This window comes from Scomber japonicus, chromosome 21, assembly GCF_027409825.1.
Source record: "Scomber japonicus isolate fScoJap1 chromosome 21, fScoJap1.pri, whole genome shotgun sequence".
Classification (NCBI taxonomy): Eukaryota; Metazoa; Chordata; class Actinopteri; order Scombriformes; family Scombridae; genus Scomber; species Scomber japonicus.
This window is the reverse complement of record NC_070598.1, coordinates 6085699-6108267: the sequence shown is the minus strand read 5'-3', so window position 1 is coordinate 6108267 and position 22569 is coordinate 6085699. Positions and strand designations below refer to the sequence as shown.

General features: G+C 43.0%; 1 protein-coding gene across 1 annotated transcript in view; it reads right to left on the bottom strand.

The window, feature by feature from the left end:
* The window catches only part of gli3 (GLI family zinc finger 3), a 75951-nt gene that overhangs the window by 19752 nt on the left and 33630 nt on the right, over nt 1-22569 (bottom strand). The window contains exons 3-5 of the mRNA XM_053342641.1: nt 22422-22527; nt 4119-4324; nt 559-720 (exon numbers count right to left, since the gene is read on the bottom strand). Coding sequence (XP_053198616.1) covers nt 559-720; nt 4119-4324; nt 22422-22527 — 474 coding nt within the window. The remainder of the gene's footprint in view (nt 1-558; nt 721-4118; nt 4325-22421; nt 22528-22569) is intronic.

The following is a 22569-nucleotide window of genomic DNA, read 5'->3' as shown; positions in this document are numbered from 1 at the left end:
TTTTTGGATGTCTAGGTTTCCTAAAACGTCATTTCAAGAGCCAGATTTCATTGTGTAGCCTAGTTGGCAGTTATATGTATCCTCCTAGATGTGTAAAAAATGTTAAAACCATATATACATTTGTTTTAATACAGACACCTACGCATAGCACATATGAAAGCATTCATCTATGGATCTGAATTTTCATGAATTAAGTGTTGCCGTAGATTTGGAGAAATGTATCCTACTTTTTAATATCCATAAAAAAAATTAAAGACCTGTTTGATAATCTGAAAATTGCATGGTATAAGCTAGGAGATGCATGATTTCTGCAGCACAGCGACTATATGCAAAGCTGAATGATATAAGTATATGATATTAATTCAACTTGGCCTTGGGAACTTGGCCATGGGAAAATGTGTGCTGAAAACTCCCATAAACTATAAATGTCTCATAAGAATTGCTGACCCTACATCAGTTTTGGATCTCATGTCATAATATAATCATGTATATGGAATATCGTGTAGCTTTGACTCCTGAGAGCTTCACGAGCCATGTATGAGCTCAATGCACACTTACTTTCCATCGCCTGCAGGTACTCCATGTGCAGAGCGCTGGCACTGCTAGCGCCCGCCGTCGACGCCACAGAGGGGAGCAGGTCGGCCGTGTAAGGGCTCCGGTGGCCCGCCAGCAGAGCCATTTGGTGGTAGTACTCAGCTGTGGTCAGACCTGTGTGAGGGGCTGGAGCAGCAAAGAGAGAGAGAGAGAGAGAGAGAGATGACCCGGTCAGCAAAGAGGAAACAAAAGGAAACCAAAAAGAGTGAAGGTGACAGATGAGGGCGATGAAGACGATGTAGAGGGTAGGGGAGGGAGTATTTAAAGAAGAGCAAGGTAAGAACAGAAGAAGAAAAAATTAGGTAGTGAGAAAAACATGACAGGGGAAGCACCTGCAATGCATTATAAAGCTAGCGTTCATTTACATTAGATGATAATCAGCTCAGCAGAACAGTAATGAGCACATTAGCAACACCATCAAGTTAAGCAAAACAGCTGCACGGGGAGCATCACCTGAAACGGAGAGAGCCTCACTGGGGATTACGGGATGCTTGCTCAGAGATTACAGTGAGTGTGCATTAGTGTTTGATTGATGCATTCATGCCGAGCACAGCATAACTGATCGTCTTACAATACCATTCTTAAACAGCCTTTTCTCTTCTTCTTACTGTTCCTTGATCACTTGGAGAGAGTGCACAAGTATATGTATATATACGTATGTGTGTGTGTGTGTGGTAAGAGTATGTGGGCTGACACATCTTTTGCCAGAGATGGTGCTTGTGCGTTGTACACATCAGGGCTGCAGTCTGCAGATATGCAACCTGCTCCTCGACTCTGTTCCCTTATAGGAAAAAACAAAAGGCCTAAATCTGCCCAGATAGATCTGCATGCATAAAGATACAGAAAACGATTCTGCCTCCACTTCACTTTCTCTCTCTCTCTTTTTTTTCTTCAAAATGCCTCTCTTTTCCAAGTCATTCCCTTAGTTATAGAGTGCTGTAAGTCCTTGAACCGTAGCCTAAAAATAAACATCTGGCGGTGGGCTTCCTTATGCAAATATTCTAAGAAAGAGAGAGGGAAAAGACTAACACTGTGGTTTTGGATGCAAATATGGAATCGGTTCAGACCCACAGAGTGCTGCTGCTCTTTTTTCCCCCAATTGAAGAAATAAATAAAGAAACACTGTATGAGGAGATTTCCTCTTAAGGCTGGCCTGTATGCCTGCAATATGCATCCATGATTGGTTGAATGAATGTAAGAAAAAATTCTAAATTAATTCGATCTGGGTATTATGTCTTCAGTGGAAAGGGGGAGTTTCTTAATTGTCTCTACTGTTCCGCCTTAGCTTTGCTTTTGCATTCAACCATAATGTGGCCCATTCAGTATCCACACACAGAAAAGGGCTTTGCAGAATTTTCTAAATCAGAAATGTTGGCATCAGAGTGCGATCCTGGGGGCAAAAAAAAAAAAAAAAAAGGGGGAGTGGGGGGAAAAGGCTGTCAGTGTGGCACTCGACGTGGAGGAGAAGAAGGCAAGAGACATGCCTCAGGACTTGGTGAGCCACCGGGTGCTCCTTCAGCACAACAATAGGATCAGGGGCAAGCCTACCTCTGAACTCACATGGAAGAAAAAAGAGAGAAATATTGTGAGGGAGGAGCAAAAGAAAAAAAAAAAAAAAGATGTGAAAGCAAATGTGTGGCAGCGAGAGGGTGGCACTAAATCCCACCCACTTTAAATCTCCATTAGATTCTGTTAATTAATTCATCATTATTCAAATGTACTTTTTGGTAGAAGAAAAAAAAAATCTTTGCATATTGAAGTAGGAGGCTCCCTGTAAGCGTGGTGATATACTAACAACACAAAAGCTGATGGGTTAATTAATCACCAGATTGATTAAAAGAGTAATTAGGTGGCTCATTCACAATTCACAGCCTTATGAATTGAAAGAGGATCGTGTGGTAGGTTGAGAGAAACTATTTTGATTTAAAGCAAGCTGAGACTGGTGCACATTATGTTGTGGTAATGGAAAATTGGCGGGTAGAGAGTTTCAGCTCGAGTATACACTTCCTGTTCACGAAAAAAAAAAAGTGGAGTGCACGAGAAGGGCTGAGTGAGGCTGCTGGAGCGGAGTCTTGTAGTTTTCCTCACAGATACCAGCTTTTAACAGACCTAGATGACATGAAGTGGAGTGAGCCCCCGGTGTCAAGGAAATGCCCCTGCTATCTGCCGTTTCATGGCTACACTTCAACACAAGATGGGGAGTTAAAGTGGGTCTCTGCTGCTGAAGTGCCAAAAGGTTGATGGCATGAGGACATGAGTGCCGGAATAGATCATCAGGCCATTTCAAGATCTTCAAGGTGAAGATAGATTTCTGGCAAATAAGCTCTTTGATCAGCTTTTTTTTTTATGGTGGAAAATTTACACCAGTTTTTTTTTTTTTTTTTTTTTACATCTGTCTAGTTTGACATGCTGTTTTATTTATAACTTTGGATGGTACAAGACAGCTTTGCATCATCTTAAAAAAACTAAGGATTTTTTTTAAAATTATGCAGCAATTATTTGGGCCAAATAATCAATCAATGAAAAATGTGTCTATAAAATATCAGAAAATAGTGAAAAATGCTCATCAAAATTTCCCATTGCCCAAAATGACATCTTCATATTGAGTGTTTAATTTGACCAACAATTAAAAAACAACAAACTATTCAGTTCATGATAATTTAATTAGTCTTCAAAATGATCAAAATTGTTGCTGACTCGTTTTCTATTAAATTAACCATTAAGATTAACACAGCGCTTGTTTCAGCACTACTAAATACTAAAATCATGTGATTCAAAATGCTTCCAATATTTTCATTAAAAAAAACACTGAAGCTGCTTTTAACAAATTGATTTTAGAGTTGGAGTTCTTCCTTCTTGATTTTACTCTTTATATCTTGTATTGCTTTTTAATTTGAGTGCTTCTTGTGTCCGCTGTAATTGATTTCCCAGTCCACATCCGTCTTGAGACCGTAGCGAATAAATACTCCCTGTAGAACATCATAACAACCGACTCCCACCCCCCCACCCCCCAACCCCCCAAACCCCCAAAACCCTGAACTTGAATCCAACCCTCCCCCGGTGTGCGCAGTGTAACTGTACGTGACCCTGCCGCTCACTGATGCATCCTCCAGAGGTCTATGACATGACTCACAGATCAAAAGGATTAGCCTCTCTCCAACCTGCGCCCCCACCCACACGGATCACAACGCACTCATAATACTCACAATCCACTCACTCCCCTCCCTCAGATAACATCTCACCAACCCCTGAGTCTTAATAGAGATGGATCTGGGTGCCTCTTACCTGACCTCCTCTGATCTCAAACAGGAATTAAACCGATACAGAGAATTGAGATCCCTCCTACTTTCAATCGAACCTGGCTAATCAATTCCAACAATTATTTTTAAGGGTCTACCGAGTCCCTGTCGTATATATTTCTGCTCTGCTGGGGTTGTGTGCAGATGTGCATGTGCGTGCTGAGTGTGCATCTGAGTGTGTGTACATGTGTGTGTGCGTGTCGGTGTATGTTTCACTTTATTCACCATCTGCAGGGCTGAGGCCCCGGGTGGCTGACAGAACGGAGATGGAGGGGCTGCTGTGAAGTGAACGGATGTAGTCCATGTATGGGTTGATGTAGGGGTGCGAGGGGTGAAAGGGCGACTCCGCCCCCACAGAGGGGTTCCGCTGGGGCGAGATCCGGATGAGGGAGATGTCGGAGAAAGCTGGACTGCCCGCCAACCCTGGAGGCCTGCAGACAAACAGAGAGGAAAAGGGGAAATATAGAAAGAGAATGAATACATGTTTTCAATGTGCTTTAAAAGTAAGAAGAGGTAAATGTGTGTGACTGCTGTAAACAATGATGATAAATTTGATAGGAAACATACGACCACTCACGTTTAAGGAAGTTTAATGCAAGTTGAATCTATATACCTCCTAATATAAACATTTTTTTGAAGTTGAAATGTGCTTACAGGCATCAGACTAATAAAGTAACATCTTGATTTATGACTTGATTCAGCCTTTGTGTCACCAGCATTAAATAAACAAAAGAAAACATAAATAATCCACTTGGATCCACACATTTACACATGTCTAACAGCGACATGGTGTTCATTTCATTAGGCCCGGCTGCCTCTGAACAAACAGATTCTGCTACCGTGGGTGGACTGGCGGTGGCGAGGCCAGACAAATGGACTGTGACACTATCTCTCTCCCTCCATCTGCAAGGCAGAGAAGAGAGCGCCGCATTCCAACTGCTCCCTACGCAGACATTTCCTCAGATCAAAGGCAGCTTTCACCACTGCATCTTAATCAGAGGGAAACGTTAGACCGAGCTCACCGCTGACCAGCAGCAGACAAGCAACGTTACACCACTCTGCTCGGATAGCTTCGAACTTGGCTTTGAATCGCACAATTGCACACGACGGATACAACGCTGTACAAGATCCACCGTTGAGTCTCAGAGAAAATGTATGATCTTTCTTAAAATAGAAAAATATGAGCACAATCAGGCTATTTTTCTTTATCAAAAGCCTCTCCTATGAATGGTCTCTCTGGCCCGAGATGTGAAATAAAGTTGAGAACAATCAGGAAAACTTCTTAAGAGCCAAGTTTGAGATGAACTAATTTGTCTCCCTTCTTATAATTGGCTAGGAGGGCTAGGAAACTTCATAATGATGGCCTTCACCACAAAGGCCTTCCCCTGAGGATGTAGAGAAATCCACATATCAGCTAGACATTAACAGGCTAAGAGATTAGACTGAATTAGCCCCTCCACTTCTCTGCGGCTCCCCAGTGGACCAGTCTACTGTGACAAAGGACCCCAGGAGAAGGAGAGCATGAGCGAAAAAAGGAAAGGAGGGAGAGAAAGAAAGAAAGAAAAAAAAGTGGACGTTTTAAGAGGGAGGTGAGAAGGAGGAAAAAAGGGGGTGGGAAAAAAAGGCTGAGAGGAGAGATGAGAAGAAAGAGTGAGAGACCTGGCTCAGAGTTTGTCTCACAGTGACCTTGAGCAAGGCCAGGGGAGCGGAACAGCCCAATTACGACCTCCGCCCCGTCCCCTGATCCCCTACCGGCCCCGCCGTCCCTCCACTTCACAGCTCCCTTAATGAAAGAGCTCAGACCAGGGCCAATAATGAGCACCGAGGAGCGGAAACAACACACACACACACACACTTGAGGACAGACACAAACTTCATCTTCAGGAGTTTTTCTGTAATTAGCCCAAAAAAAGGAGCTCTGGGACAATTTTCAAGGCTTTCACTGTGTCAAGTGTGTGACAACATGTCTCAGTGATGCTGAGGCAGGTGTATGAGAAGAGGACAAGAGGAATCCCAGAAGAATCCTCGTTGTTAAAGTGTGCAAAGGTGACAGATTTAGGGATTGTATCTGACACTGAAACACAATGGTGATGGAATGTTTTTTTTTCCCACCTCCATTGTATTCGTGTGTTTCTGCACGTCTCCTGTCATCTAACTCATGAGAAATGTTTTACTTCCTGCACACCGAGCAGGCCACGCTGAGGGCAACCGTGAAACTTCAAAAACAAGTGTGTGTGTGTATGTGTGTGTGTGTGTGTGTGTGTGTGTGTGTGTGTGTGTGTGTGTGTGTGTGATGGTGTGTTTACGATAAGCAAGTCATGTGCCCACACGCCACCATTTACATGGCTCATTTACACCGATCACAACACAGCTGCGGAGTGACGCTCACTTTGATGTCACATGACTGACCCAAGCATCTCTCACAGGCGAACACGTACACACACTCCTCGCACAAAAAGGAGCTCATAAGAGTGAAGAGGAGGACTCACGACAGGTTTGTCACTTATGAGGGAAGAAGAAGAAAAAAAAATTAAAGGGGGGAGAAGAGGGCGAAACAGAAACATGTAATCATATCCTGCACCTGACGTTTTTCTCATCGAGTTTTCAGAGCGTGCATGTTATAAGAGGCAAATGCAACGTTTTAGACTTTTTAGATACAGAAATTAGACCCCAGGAGTAAAAGGTAGAAAAATGTAATGACTTTTTTTTCCTCATCTGGCCCTCCACATGCCTGTTTGAGGAGAGCCAGACACCCGTTCTGGCTGCCATGACACTGATTAACCCTGTCATGCGTTGGCTGCGTCTCCATACACTGACCCTGGCTAAATGCCTCTGCTTGCCTTGTTTTTCCAATTAACTAAGCGAATAAGAACGGAGTCCTACTGGCAGGGGAGGGGGGAAAAGAGAAGAGATGGTCAAAAAAAAAAAGAAAAGAAAAAGAAAAGAAAAAGGAAAGTACGTCACACGTGTTGATTGGTGAGGAGAGTGGTGGCACGGGGGGGGGGGAAGAGAGAGGAGAGATATAGGCCCCTGTTGAAAGGTGAAGGAAACATTTGAAGAGAGAAGAGAGAGGGAGAGAAGAGAGAAGAGAGAGAGGATATGAAAGGGAGGTACTGCCAAGAAGGTGGGAACAGTTAAAGCATGAACAGTAGTCGGGAGGAGAAAGAGGAGGGAGCGTGTGAAGATATGGACTATGTATTTGGGAGGGAAGGGCGGACAGGGAAGAGTTAGGGAACACGGAGAGTAAAAAAGAAAAAGGAGGGGAGAAGAAGAGGTCTCAAGGGGGGGCAGAGCCAGGTGTGAGGGGATTTGAGGAGGACAGGAAAGAGATGAATGGTTCGGAGGAGTGCGGAGTGTCTCGGTAACATGTGAGAGAAAGAGCGAGGGAACGGCTGAGCCTCCATGTTCAGTCGCTCTCTGCAGGGCCGTGATCGTCTTAGCATCTGCCAGTATGCATTAATCAACATGACGAAAGGAAGTAATCTGACAACGTGCACTGTGTGTGTGTGTGTGTGTGTGTGTGTGTGTGTGTGTGTGTGTGTGTGTGTGTGTGCATGAATGCTCACCCTATGTGCAAGTCTAGGTGTGTGCCAGAGAAGTGGCGGCGTCTTAGTTACACCTGATTTTAAGATTTACATCAAAGCTCTACCGCAGGGTTTTGCAGGCTACTTCTTAAGCACAGAGTAAACCTTTCTCTTCTCCTTCCACTCCTCAACTCACCCCCCCCCCCCCCCGCCTTTTTCATAGGTTCATAATTTGTATTAACCCTCAAAAGTAGACATCCTGCAAACAGGGCACAAGGAAAGATGGAGCTCCTGACATATGGAAGCCATTTCCTTTCACGTGGCCAGGGCTTAAACCAGCCAAGCGCCTCTTTAAGACATCGCATGTTTACACGGGGCGGTCTGTGGATTTTTAACTGTCGTCCTATTTCCCCCGGTTTGAATATACACTTGCCAAATGTAAATATGCCCCCTGAAAGACTTTGAGGTTTCACTGAGGGGTGTGTGTTCATGTAAACAGGCCTTGAATCTTTGTTTGGAACAAGGTTATATCAACACTAATAAGTTTTTTTGGTCGAAACACGCATTTGCGGTGAAAGTTGATGACTTCACCCGAGGCAACACAAGGTATCATTGTGGCGGTGCAGTTAGACGTGGTGGTATTGACACAGCGGTCTGCTAAAACAGGAACTGTGCTTTGCAAAAAAATACTTATAGCTCGGGCATGAAATGGTCGCGCATGAAATAAAGTAAAACATTTCTTGATGTGTAATAAGAGGGTTAAGAGCCAATAATCTTAAGAGCTGTGTAGCTTGGTGGATCAACCCCCCCCCCCCAAAAAAAAGGAGGGGGGAATTAAAAGAGTTATAACATGCACCAGCTCCAACAGAAGTTAGATTAAACCCAGTCCTTATATTTCATAAACACTACAGTGCATCATATTCAATCTTCGTGAAATCTTGACCTAATTAATATTGAGACTTTTGAACGGCGTTACCGAGACAACAGATGGCGAAAGTTCAATTGAAAACAACGTCCAACATATTTATCCTCTTAACTAAATTGACATTGGATTTGCAAACCGGCAACAGATGTGAAAATGAGGTCTTAATTTTAGAAAGACATGGTCTCATTTATTTCCTTTATTTAGACAACTGGTATTTCAACAGTACACATGTGTTAAAAAAAAAAAAAACTATGACACTTGTTGCTATGGATACAATGGATGGATACTTGATACAGGTGGTTATTTGCTGTGTGTTGTGCTATACATTGGCTATAAGTAAAAAAAAAAAGAAAAAAAAGATGAGTGGCAAGTTAAATGTATGTAGTCTACTGTTAGCTAACATAGTATAAATGTATTAAATGCATGTCTATGTGGGTTTTTAAGAGGTATAGAGACCTGCATGCCTTGCAGAATAAATCCTTATCCCACTAAGTACACGTTCAGATGGAAACACATGTGAAATATAGAGTAAAAAAAATAGGTAGTTTAAGTCAGTCTCTCCACTTGAAGAGCACGTCTGTGGCCACAAGGGGCTGAGAGAGGTGGGAAATGGGGTTTTGGAAGGGAACTAGAAGCAGTCAGGTGTCAGGTCCTCTCCTGACCGAGGCTGACAGCATCACACACCCCTGAAACCCCTCCTCCCTCCCAACCTCACCTCACCTCAATCTCACCACCTCATAGAAAACCTGTGTCCCTCCCTTCATTCCCCCATACACCACCACCACCACCACCACCACCACCACCTCCCTCAACCCTCTAACCCACCCAGCCACAGCACAAGGCTGCCACCGCTCTGAAAGCCTAAACCAGAGAGGAGGAAGAGAGGGGCTCCTGACAGCGGAAACAGAAGCACTTTAAAGCTCCAAACCCTTTCACTGAGATCAAAGGGCCACAGGAACAGAGCCAGCTGAGACCCAAGGAGAGAGGAAAAGGAGCTGAGACAAGGGAGGGAGAGAGAGAGAGAGAGAGAGAGAGAGAGAGAGAGAGAGAGAGAGAGAAGACAGACAGAGACCGGGAGACAGACACAAACAGAAGAAGGTGGATATATCGAGGGTACTTAAACGAATAGATGGGAAAGTCTTCATTAGGCTGTGCCACTGAAGCACATTCCTATGACTTCATTTTCCACATTAGTAATGAATATCACAGAGCAGCTTAAATTTAACTCTGTTTTACTTTTAGATCTAATGTACCTTTTCGTCAAGCCACTGGTTTCTGGATCTGACTGGTTCAGCACATAGTGAGTTGACATGTCCCCCACTTAAGTGCTTTAAAAAGAAATGTTTTTCCACACGATTTCCATCCAGAAACCGAGCTATTCAAAAACATGGACACGTTTAATATGGCAGTACGATGGCATGGTGCAGATGGAGAATAAAGATTTTTTTTTAAAATGCTAACATCTGATTGTCACATCATAAATCTTTCAGAGACATAAATGACATATATCTGCTTGCCAGCTGTGTTAAGACGCCAACTTTCTTTAAGGCTTTGACTCTTTCTTAGATTTCCACACAGCTGATCACAAAATACAAGTTTTGTCACTGACAGAATAATATGAAATGACCATTACAGATAGGCAGGTATGATCAATTGCAGCTATTTAAAACTGAAAAACTTTTTAAAAAGTGGATAAATCAAACTTTCCATCACCATGACGACTTTAACTTTCATGTTGGCTTAAAATTGGAGCTTTAAAGTCCATTTTTGGCTGTTAATAATATAAAAAAGGTAGATTTATACTTAATATTCAGTCATCCAACAAGAAAACTGACAAATACAGTATCTCAATGACTCTCAGACATTAATCAGAGAATGATGCAACAGAGCCAAGTTTGACCTTTAAGGCCAAACATACAAGTACAAGTGAAAATGAAAGTGGCTGAAATGCAAATGCAGAAACTCATCATTATCTTTTAAGTTGATATTACAAACCTATTTACACATCAGCATGAATTAAAAGTTACAGTTGTGGTCATATAAGTCCAATATTTGCTTTCCTTATAGCTCTGTTTTGGTCTCCACCGACTCTTCAGTAGATTTATCTTTCGCTCTATCGCTGCTAAATGCTCCACCATGTCCACCTGCTAGTTGCTAACTTGGGAGTGTTAGCCGTTTGGTGCTGGAAACGGTCCGAAAACACACCTGCCTGTTATGTATGAAAACAATACTGATGAGAGTAATAACCATAACAACGAGCTGAACGATGCTAAAAATCCTCTCTGCATACCTGAGGAGGAACCGGTCATGTTAACAGATCTAATCGCTAGCTGCAGCCCTCATATATATATGACATGAACATGTTGCATTCTTTAGTACATTTGAAGCACAAACTGAGGTCAAGAACTTGTACATTAGCCTTGTCTATGAGCACCAACAGTTATACAGCCCATGTAATCTGAATTTCCTCCTCTCCAGATCAGCAGCAGCTCTTCTATACTCTGAGCTTTTTCTCCTGGCGGCTGGGCAGAGCAGACAGCGGGACTGGCAGGGCATGTGGAGGTTGCCAGGCGTTGGGTGTAACTATGCCCCCCCCATCACCCCCCACTCTTATGCACCCTCCCCCTTCCACGAGAGCTGCGAGGAGGCTCTGTGTGACCCCCTGACATCAAAGGACTGGGTGGGTTCAGGGGGTGGGGATGGCTTTCTATTCATGGTCACATCAAGCAGGATTCCCTATCTGTGGGATACCTCTGGAGGCGTGCCAGACATTCCCATACACTGCACAGTCAGTTCACAAACACACACACACACACGCTGTCCAGTTGAATACACAGGCACTCTCCTTCAGTCTCTCTCCGTCCCCCCTCAAACCCCCCCTCCCCCTCCCCCTCCCTCCATCCTGTATGTCTCACATTGTCTACATATAAGCAGCAATGAGAACACGCAGTCGCCTCCTCCGCCGCCATGACGATGTACAGTACATCCCCGTAGGCACGTATCACTTCCACGCTACTGGAGCGATAACATATGTTTATCAACAGGAGTCAGAGAGTGTGACAGGCTCAAGTCATAACAAACGGGTCCAGGTGTCAGAGGCTCAGGTTATAACTGCTGCCGGCGTGAACTCCAGAAGAGGAGTCATGAACCTGCCCAAAAGGTGTGCCGCACTATGAAAAATAAATGTATCTTGTTTTAAGATCAAGGCTCTTTAAAAACGCTCCTTTCCACTTCTATAAAAGTCAAGAGAATTATTGTTTAGGCAAAGTCACTTCTTCATCTTCTCGCTATTTCTGTGTAGGTTCCACTTTATGACCGAATACAATCGCCGTCTTGAGAAGTTTATGTTCTGCTTCGCCACGCAGCGGGGTTTTGTTGTATGTGTTTCTTTTCTTTTTTCTTTCTTTTTTTTTTTTTTTTGTGCAGACTGTTTCAAAAACCTTTTTTTTTTTTCCACACTGCAATTAAATGTAATTTCAGCCATTGAGATAAGAACGTCTACCAAAACGAGTGTAGGCCTATAGCAAGAAAATGAAAACATGAAAGTGAAATTACACAAAATGAGCCTGCCTTTTTTTTCCTGTAATTTCAAGGAGGCTGGAATCAGGGAACAAACATGAGACCAAAAAAAAAAAAAAAAAAAAAATATTGTTGCTTGTTGCTTTTTTTCTTTCTCTCTTTGGTCCTCTCTCTCATGCTTGATTTTTCCCTCTTTTTAACAAATAGAGCAATATGCATGGAACATTTCACCTTCATCTCTCTTCTCTCTGTAAATGACTTTATTGCAGTTCTTTTCAGGAGAGTTAGCACAGGTGGAATTAGTGCAGCTCTCAGTCTGTGTTTTGAGTTCCTCTAGCATGCCTCGGGCTAGAGAGAAAACAGAAGAGAACTCCTGGGTGTTGAAGTGTTAAACTTCTGAAAACAGAAAGGGAAGCACATCTATCTTTCCTTTTTCCTCTCTCTCTCAAGTAGTGTCTCGATGGCCCCCGATGCCTTTACACAGAAACTCAGCTGATGCCTGCAGCTAAACAGGGTTCAGGTTCCACACCCCACCGCCCTCGCTACCCCGACAAGTCAGGTAATGAGCGTGCGCGTCTGCAGCCCATTTCAGGTGAAAGGAGGAGGTGAGGAGAACGGAGTGTGGCCCAGGGGCTGCGAGGGAGCGGGCGTGGATCGGTGAGACGGCTCCGCATGATCCCCCCTTCTCAATTCACCACGTCACACTGGGCTGGTGAAATGAGCAGCCGCACGGATGGGCCTGAGCAAATCACAAACAATACACAGCGCTACAAGACAGCAGAGACACACTGCTGGAGATGGTTAATCCTTCAGACAGAGATCTGAGGTAGAACAACAGAGAGAGGGAGAGAGGGAGAGAGGGAGGAAAAAAAGGGGGTCGGGAGGAAAAAGGAGGGGAGGGAGCGAGAGCTGAGACACGGAGGGAGGAGAACAGGAGCATCAGGTACAAGACACAAAAATATATGTTTCCTTCTCTGAGCTGAAAATCTCCTTTTCAGAATGAAATCCATCACGTTTTCCTAATACATACTTCTCGTAGAGGAGAGGATGGAAAGGAAAAGCCGGTCAGAAGAAAGAAAGAAAGAAAGAAAGAATGAAAGAAAGAAAGAAAGGCAAGCGCTGGTGGGAAAGTGAACAGACACAGCCTACTTTATTCTGGCCATTTCATCCATCTTGTTGGACTAATAAAATGTCAAGTGGAGTTCCTTGATATTTAATCATGAAGGGGCTGAGTGCGTGGTGGTGCCAAGCTCAGGCTTGATGAAGCTTTGGGAGGCTTAAAGACAGATCGGTGGAAATTTTGGATATACCCAGAGGAGGATGTTTCACAAACCTGTAATATAATTGAAACTAAACTGATATGAATGGGAGGAATTCCTAATATGCCAACGTTTTCTTTTTTTTTTCTCTCTTCTTTCTTATTTTGGTTGTAAAAGAAGAAGAGAAAGAAGTTTCCCAGCTCTATTGAAGTTATTAAAATAAACGCTATAATCCCAAATTTGGTAAAAATCACTATACCAATAAAAATGTTGAAGAAAAAGAAATGATGGACAATCATCATAATATTGCGGTCATCTTGCAGCTGCTTGCATGACTGAGCATATTTGTGCAGTTCCCTCTGAATGCTCGCCGGGGGAAAAAAACAAAAAAAAAAAAACTTCACAAGATGACTCCCTCTCTCTCCCTCTCTCTCTCCCCATCTCTCTCTCTCTCTCTCTCTCACACACACACACACACACACACACACAAAAAGTGAAGTATCATGGGAGACAAACGCCAGTGAAGGGGTTTCTTTTTTGGCTCATCCCAAACAGCATTATGAAACCATCCTCTATCACGCTATCGAAATGTAATGGACGCCACATCTGATAAGGGGAGATAACGAAGGGCTGAGAGAAAAGAATCGCTTTATGTGATATGAATTAATTTTCATTGGTAAGGAGAGGGTGTAAAAGGAGTGAAATCTTCTGTGATGTAGAAGATAAACAGAAACAGGGAGAAGAGAAGACATTAAATCTGTCAATGGTCTTTAGTACAAAACAGCCCAGCTAGACTAAAGGCATTTTATAAAACCAAACATGTGGTAATGTTTTAAATTGTTGCATTTAGGTTGCCCAAGTCATTTACTGAATGCTTAAAAAGAGATGGAAGTGAAAGAGAGAGAAGGAGGAAAGGGAGGGACAGAGGGAGGATGGAAAATGAGGAGAGTTGGAGAGGATTTATGATCCTGTTCCCTTGGTCTTGTTACTTGATGTGACTGGCCCCCAGAGTGGGATCGTAGGGTCTGCAGCTCAGAGCCCAGAGATCAGAGTAATGGAAATTCCACATTTCTACACCGCTACAGCATGACGTCTGTAGGGCACAAGGCTGAGTCAAAATGGTGAAAAGTGACTCTTAATTTCTTCTGTTACAGCATGACATACTTGAACTAAAGCTGATCATTGTGTGTTTGGTAAGAAACTAGATATTTCCTTCCTAAAAAAAAAAAACATTTTCTCCCAATAACAGGCTGGTCATTTAAAGGGATAGTTCAGGGTTTTTTTTTAAAGTGCAGTGCAGTAGATGGACATCTGTAGCATCTGTTTAGAGAAGTAGGCAGAACAGAAGTACTGGCTTGGAAGTGAAGTAATGTACTTCTATGCCACCAAAAAAATAGGCCCACATAAAAAGATGAATATGAATTTAAGTGCACGCTATATTAAGAATCTTTGGCACTACTTTCTCAACCAAAGAAATTCCATATTCCTACACATGTCGCTCAATGTATTACAACACAAATCAGCTGTTTGGGTCAGAAAGTGCTGCCATCTTCTGCAGGTAATACACCAACTATGCAAGCCCCACTTCAAAAAAAAAAAAGGCGAACTATCCCTTTAACTGACACGTGAAACTCCTCTTAACTACTACTGCTGCTGCTGCTGCTATTTGTGAGGAGGAAGCCGACGTCAGTGCAGCAGCTGCCTGAGGTTGTGAAGACGATGTGAGGCGGGCGAGCTGTAATATCTTGACAGTCACTGCTGTTCTATAATAGCTTCCCACCAATGAGAGGAGGGTCCTGTACAAAGCCAATTAAGAAGCGTTGCGGGCTCATAAAAGTGACAGCTTGCCACACCCATCAAATAAGTTACCATCAAAGCCCTAATAAGAGCTGTAAATCTTTAATACTTAGGTGTTCTTTAGTAATGTAATAGAACTGGGTTTTTATTGTGACAGCTGGAACTATTAGTCTTTAAAAGGAGATCACCAGAAAATTAATCTGGATTTACTTTGATAGAAAAATGATAGTTTAATGTCATTTTTGGAGCTAAAAGCAGCTTTTCTCTGTCATATATCACTGAAACTGACTGTTTAGTGTTTTTTAATAGCTATTTATTAATATATCATCTATGGCAAATTGTGACAGCTGATATTTTACATGCAAAAAGGATTAAATGGAAAATAATCATCATATTAATTTAATTGAATAGTGGAAATAATATGTGAGTGGAGCCCTATTTGTAAAGCATGTTGTAATGATTTAAATGTTTTAAATAAGAGGATGAAATATGCAGTATGACCTGTAAGAGGCCTGAATAGCAAATTAGGAAAAATGTATTCTATCTATTTGAATTGAATTAAGCTTGATTCATGTTGTATTTGAAAAGAAAAGAAATAACATATGCAGAGATTGCAACTGACACTCGGGATACTGACAAGAAAAATATTGAAAATGTGTGTGTGTGTGTGTGTGTGTGTGTGTGTTTAGTGTGTGTGTGTATCAATGCACACTCATGCACTCACTCACATTAGCGCAGAGCTTTTGGCACCTGCCTGTTATCTCTTCCCCTCAGACCTGGTACTCCATTGTGCTCCATGGGAGAGCTACAAATTGAGATCTCAAACATGAAGAGGGGGCAAATGACTCGTGTGTAGAAAATCAAATCCACTAATGTGTTACATGTGCAAATTCAAAACCGGCCCCTCATATCGGGAGATTAATGTATCCCCTCTTTTATCGGGGGAAAAAAAAGTAAGATATTTTCAACGGGGGCCCCTTAAAATTAAATTCCACCTATTTGAACAGCGGAAAAATGACAAAGGAAATAGGAAATATTTGTTGAATAAATAATCAGGACAGGATTTTGTATGGAATCATTTGTAGATTAGAAATACTGTGAATTCTTTTCTTTAGTTGAGATTACCATTTGCCTTTAAGACATACTAAATCAGTCAAAAACCATTTAGCAAGGAGCAAAAAAAAAAAGCCCCCATAAAAAATGCATGTGATATTTAATAACTAGGGAGAAATACAAATATACACACAGCAGCAGCAGCAGCAGTAGCGGGAGGGAGCAGCGTCAGCGTAGGTAATCCTAGCCTGGTAAGTAGAGTTTTTGGAACATGTCTTAACAGATCTCCACAGGTAATGACTCAACCCTTAAACCTTTACAGGCCTTGTCAAATATATGCTGTGCCAAAACTCGTTTTTTTTCTGTCTTTCTTTCTTTTTCTTCTCCTCCTCCTACCCCAACCTGCTGGATCCATCATTCTCAAATTATAAAAAAAAAAAAAATACACAGGTGTCGTCAAAAATATCACGCTTCTGTGCACAGGCTGAATAAGAAAAAAAAGACTACACTGCCCATTTAAAGAGGTTTTTTGAAACTGGTGTATTACAAAAAAAATAGATATACTGTAACTTCAATCTGCCCATATTTCTGCTTAGGCATTTATCTCCTTTCTCTCTAAATCCTGAAATTGCCTCAGAAAAAAAAAAAAAAAAAAGAAAAAGATACTTTCCCCTCCTTGCACATTTTCACAGAGTGGTGCATAAGTTTCTCCCTCCATCCACAACCCCCACCCCCCCTCTCTCTCTTTTTTTTTTCCTCCAGTGAAAATTGAAGAGGCTTTATGTCAAATGCGGCTAAAGCCAGCCTCTCCATATCAAACAACGCAGTGCGAAAATTACTGTGGCGATGATAAGGCTGCCAGATAGAGTGGGGAGAGGAGAGCGAGGGGGGAAAAACTGAAAGGAAGTGACTCTACTCAATTATACTGCAAAATTGGTATGACTGAATATTTTTCATTCAGGTGACTGATAGTATCAGTGAAACTGCAATGCAGATAAATAAAGGAGCCTTCTGTCAAGAATAAACACCATTAATCATGAAGCCAGCGACTGCGTGACCGCCTGTCCCCCCGACTTACTCCATAGAGAAAGTATTAAAGAGGGGAGGAGGAGGAGGAGGAGGGGTGAGAGACATGAGGGGGGAGGTAGAGGAAGGATGGAGGGTAACCAGTGACTGCACCGGAGAGGGGTGACCTATGAAGTCACACAGAACGGGTTTTGGACAGTTGGAGAGGAAGATGAAAAAGTGGCCTTCGTCTTCCTCCCCTGCGTTTTCGGTGACAGCAGCCCTATCTGGACAGAGATTATCAGATGCAATGTGAAATAATCATTAATTCTTAATGTAATTTATGGCTCCGATTCACATTCAGTTTTAGTCTAGACGATATTCAAATGCAAATATTTACAGCGAATTCTCCAACTGGGTGATTTTTTAGTCATTTTACTGAAAAAGAAAATAAAATGTGTTGCTGTCATCACAAAAAAAATAAAAAATAAAAAAATATATATGTTTAAAAATTCTATGTACTGCATCATATCACGTTTTAGAGAAATTAAGACAATATTGATACAAAAAATGTGTTGAAGTGCGGCCTAAAACTGAAAAATCAACTACTATATGAGGCCTTGACACCATAAATAACTATAGATGAAAATATATGCTTCAAAAACATTTTCCTGTCTTCTGTAAAAAACTACACTATAGGCCCCTTTGTCTTTCTATTGTTTTCCAGTATGAGTGTGTGTGTGTGTCTATATTTGTGTGTGTGTGTGTGTGTGTGTACTGCAATGCTCGGCCTCGTCCCATCTGGAAGGAGGTGTTGAGATAAGACCGTGGTCTTTATGCTAAGCACCACGCCGCTCCTCTATGCCCAGATTGGGCTCCTTGACAACATTTTATGTAAATAACAAAACAACATGGCACACATCTTAAAGAAAAGAGAGAAAGAAAAAAAAAAACCTCTACTCTATCCGCCAAAGGACAGCGAGGAGGAAGCGTGTGAGAGAGTTGGTGCAGAGGAAACTGTGTGAAATTTATCTGAATCCTGCCAACAGAAACTAAAACTGGAATGTAGAATTAACTGGCTCATGAGGTTTTTGGAGGTTAAAAAGGTGATTCAGTTGGTTTTGGTACCACGTTGCACTCTTTTTTAGATATAAACAACGCCTATGAAGCAACAGCTCACACACACACAAAAAAAAACATATCTATTAACTCTTTCCTGGTTGCTATTAAGTCATCATCATTTTGGGTGCTGGTGCTGTGCTGCAGTGACAGAGACATGCTGCAGCTCCTGCTTGGTAGCACCAGAATACCTTCCAGTCAGACCGGAGCCCGCAGCTGAACAAACACACTCCTGAATGAAATAACCACACATAACAGGCCTGGACGATGGAAACACACCCGCACAGCTCACACCTGCACTGTATACCTCCTCACTGACACACACACACACACACACACACACACACACACACACACACACACACTGCATGACTTTATTCATTTCTGTAATACAAGTTAATACAAGTTTGTTTTGGCATCTTTGAGCCTTATATTGCACATTTCTAAAATACATTAAAATACCTTTAATACAGTAAAAACAAATTAAGCAGATTTATATGAAGAGGTTTCATTATATATTGCAGAGCGGAAGTGAAAAATATGAAGTGTTTATGCTTTTTAAATGTGTGTTTTAGTGGAATATGAAAATTAGAGAAGGGAATTGCACATGTACAGTATGTTTATCTTGTACTTTAGTTTCTATGTGGTTTAACTACTAATTCTGTGGCTTTAAGTAATTTATATTGTACAGATAATCCATAATAAATACACAGTCAAATAGTAAGAAAGCAAAGTTTAGAGATCAGGGCATTATTTTCCTTCACAACTTTACAAACTCTTTAATTGACTCTGTCATTCTGACTAATTCTTTCCTAAATCCACATACGGTAACTGCGCAAGAGGTTGTGAGTCAATTGCTTATCCCATAAGAATGTTTTGTTGTTTTAGTGGCCCCATTCACAGCACGAGGGCCTGAGACTCCAGAGTAAACTCTGATGCTGATAATTGACTTGTGACGAATACCTCTGTTTGTTCTGAGTGGTCTCCGGGTGACCGTGAGCCGGCGCTGAGCCGCATGAGAGGGCTGTTTTGTTTTGCTGTGTACCGTGGTCAGGCAATAAAGCTGGAATGAAAGGAGCGGTCTCTTCTCTTGGCCCCAACCTCCCCCCAAACTCCCATTAAGCCAGTCCCGCACAATGGTGGTGGCAGAGGGGACCAGAGCTCCCATGGAGAGCCTGCTCTTCACCGATCAATGTGTTTATTTAAGTAGGAAGCATCTTCTTTGAAGCAGGAAGGGATTTTTCTCTCTTTGGTGAGGCTGGAAGTCAGCTGTTTCCAGACCAGAGGTATACAAAGGGAAAAAAGCACCAAAGTCAGGGCCAAAAAATGACCATTTCTGCTCCCGGATTAGAGAAGAACATTGAGGTTTTGCTTGAGTTGGGAAGGTTATGGAAACTGAGACGCTTGTTGTTAGTTGGCGATGGTTTCGGCTCAAACCACTGAAACTCTTGTAAAGTGCTGTTCTTTCATGTGAATATACGAGTTCCTTAGTAAAGCAAGCCCCCACTCCCCCCTTCTGACCCTCAGGCTTTAATATTGAATGGCACATTGGTACCTTCCCCACAAGAATTCATAAACTAAACGATTAGCCTCTGTCTGTAATTGCGCTCTCCCTTGCCTAATAGGGGAGGTGAGGTAAAGAGGGAAAAAAAAACAAAGGACAGTTAATTTGTGATTTCCTCTGCTCATTTGAAGGCAAATTAAGTGTCAAACAGCTAATACAGAGCATATTTCATTTTATGAGCTTTTAATTTAATTCCACCGCCTCATATCGCTGGAGCCCGTTAGCTGCGCTGTTAACGCCTGCTCCTCGTCTAAAAAACGGGGGCCATAAATAAACATGTTTCAATTAGGCCCCTCACAGTAATAGGATATGATTCTGTTCATTTGCCACGTACGGATGGTGGATGTGTCATTGTGGCAGAGAGGAAACAAGCTGCCGGGCGCGTCGTGGTGTTTTTCTCCGGCCACGGATGCCCAGTGGTAGCTGTAGCTCATGTGCGTGGCGGGTGGAAGCTGGCTGGATTGATGGAACTGCCGCAGGGCCAACCCAACTGTAATTACAGGCCGTAATGAGAGGCTGCATGGGGAAGTACTGCAATAATAGTCCCTGTGTACTTAGGCATATCTTTGAGAGGGCTAATAACGATTAATTCTGCTCACCGAGGAGAACTTGTCTTAAAACAATTCAATATTTCTCCATAAGCCGCCTCCTGTCCTCCATTTCCCTCGAAGCGACAAGCTATACGTTGACTGCCTCTGTTTGCTCGGGCTGGCTACAAGCAACATTACCGTGCAGAATGCATCACTTTTAAATGCTCGGGGGAGGTTGATTTCTCAGCTGTTGGTAAAAAGTTTTAACCACAGCTAAAACTTGCACTGAGCTAAAACCTGGAAGTATAATTAACTCCAATTTGCCATCAGGTGGTTGGACCCAGCTGTAATACCGCAACTGATGAGTACCTCAACTCACTGAGGAATTCACTGCTGCTTTTTTAATCAAGCAGAGGCAATATTGCTGCTTCCCTGTGCAACGACTCAAAAGTAGTTGAGATCATTTCTGCATGAAACCCACGTAAAAAAAAAAAAAAAAAAAATCAGAGATAGTGAGTATGACAGGTTGTTCGCATACTTGATTTAAATAAAGCCGGCCACTAAACAGCTGTCTTATAATAATGACAAATAGTTTCCCTCAGCATAGCGTGTCATATTAAACAGCTCTATGCTTAATGGCTTGGATAAATAGACCATAAGTAGCATAGCAGAGCACGGCCGTGTCTGCAGTGACAGCAAACCAAGCGCACAGATAACTCCTGTCCGGACAGAGTGACTGAAGACACAGGCGCTGCATAACTTCTCCCCCTTAATTCAATTCCCTGGCCCTGTGTAGTCCCCTCCACCCCTTCTCCTCCTCCTCCTCCTCCTCGCCCCCCCCTCCCACCCTCCCAACCCAAACTGTGCTCCAGATCGCACCAAAGCGCTCCTGACGGATAACAAGCAAGACTGTTTGTTCAAGCCTGTGTTACCGGCGCATGTTCACCCCATTATCTCCGCATAAGCTAAATGCTAAATTATATTTGCCATTTTGTTTGCAGTGACACGGGGCATCAATCACCTCCCTTTTCTTTTCTTTTTTTTTTTTTATTTCCTCGCCTCTCTCTCTCTCTCCCCTCTCCACCCTCTGCTGCTGCAGCCCCCTGAGCAGGAGACGAGGGGTTGAGAGGTGGGGTGGGCCGGAGGTGGGTAGGCGGGGGAGGGTGACATAAAAAATTCATTACGCTTAGTGGCACATCAGCGAGGGAGAGATATGACTCCTGAGCAGGAGAAAAAGAGGTGGTGGGGGGGGGGGGGTTGATAATGATGAAGAATATCAAACATAATGCGGCCCAAGTAGCTGCCCCATCCAATTTGTCCTCGTCGCGCAGTGATTGCTTCCTTCGTGTCTGCTGGTGGAAAACAAGCACCGCAAGGACGATGAAGCATCTCCTTGTGGTGCTCACTGTTTGGACGCGGAGAATACAAATGATGGAGGGAGTAAAAGAGACAGAAAAGGGGGAGAAATAGTGTGACTAAAAGTGAATGTGTGTAAGCAGGGTGGAGCTGAGGAGAGGGAGGACTTTGAAGTTCTCTCCTGCTGACCTGGGCAGCACTGCCAGCAGCAACACTTCAGTAAAATACAGTTTTAGTACATGCTGCTTATAAATACTTACAACTCTCTCTTATGAGGCTGTGACACCATCTATCTTTTTACCTTACTTCCAATTTGATAGCCTATGAGCAGATGTGTGATTGTGAGATTGAATGGTGCTGTACGGTTAGTTGTATACAGTTCATGTGTCAAGAGCCCATCTGTGTCTGTCAGAGATGGGTAGATGTCAGCGGAGGCATTGCTTCCTTCTCTTGACAGGGCTTGATCACTGCTCTTGTGAGAATCGCACACGCTCCCAGGCTTCCCCTCAACCCTGCTCTCATTTCCATGTCTCTGACACATGTTCATTTGCGTGTCTCTGACATGCGGATCATGTTGCTCACGTACAGGGGCCGTGGCCTTTGATCCTGAGAAGGCAAAAAAAAAAAAAAGAGCGAGAGAGAGAGAGAAAGAGAGAGAGAGGGCACCCGTGTGGAGGATGCTCCACCACACCCACGGGGGCGGAAGGAAGTTCAGGAGCTTGATTCGTATCGCCATTAACAGAAGAGGGACTCGTCGCTGATGTGCCGTGATGCAGCTGATTCAGATGTGATCTCAGGTATGATCAGCAGTATTTTGATTGTGTGTGTGTGTGTGTAAGTGTGTGTGTGTGTGTGTGTGTGTGTGTGTGAGACTTACACGTGAAGAGGGGGCACAGGAGACGGCTCGTAGATGTAACGTCCCTGGGTATGTCTGTCGTCGATTGGCACAGGAGGATGGAAGGTGGGGAAGAACTGCGGTGCGGCTGTGGAGAAGAAACGGAGAAGAAGAAATATGAGACGTGACC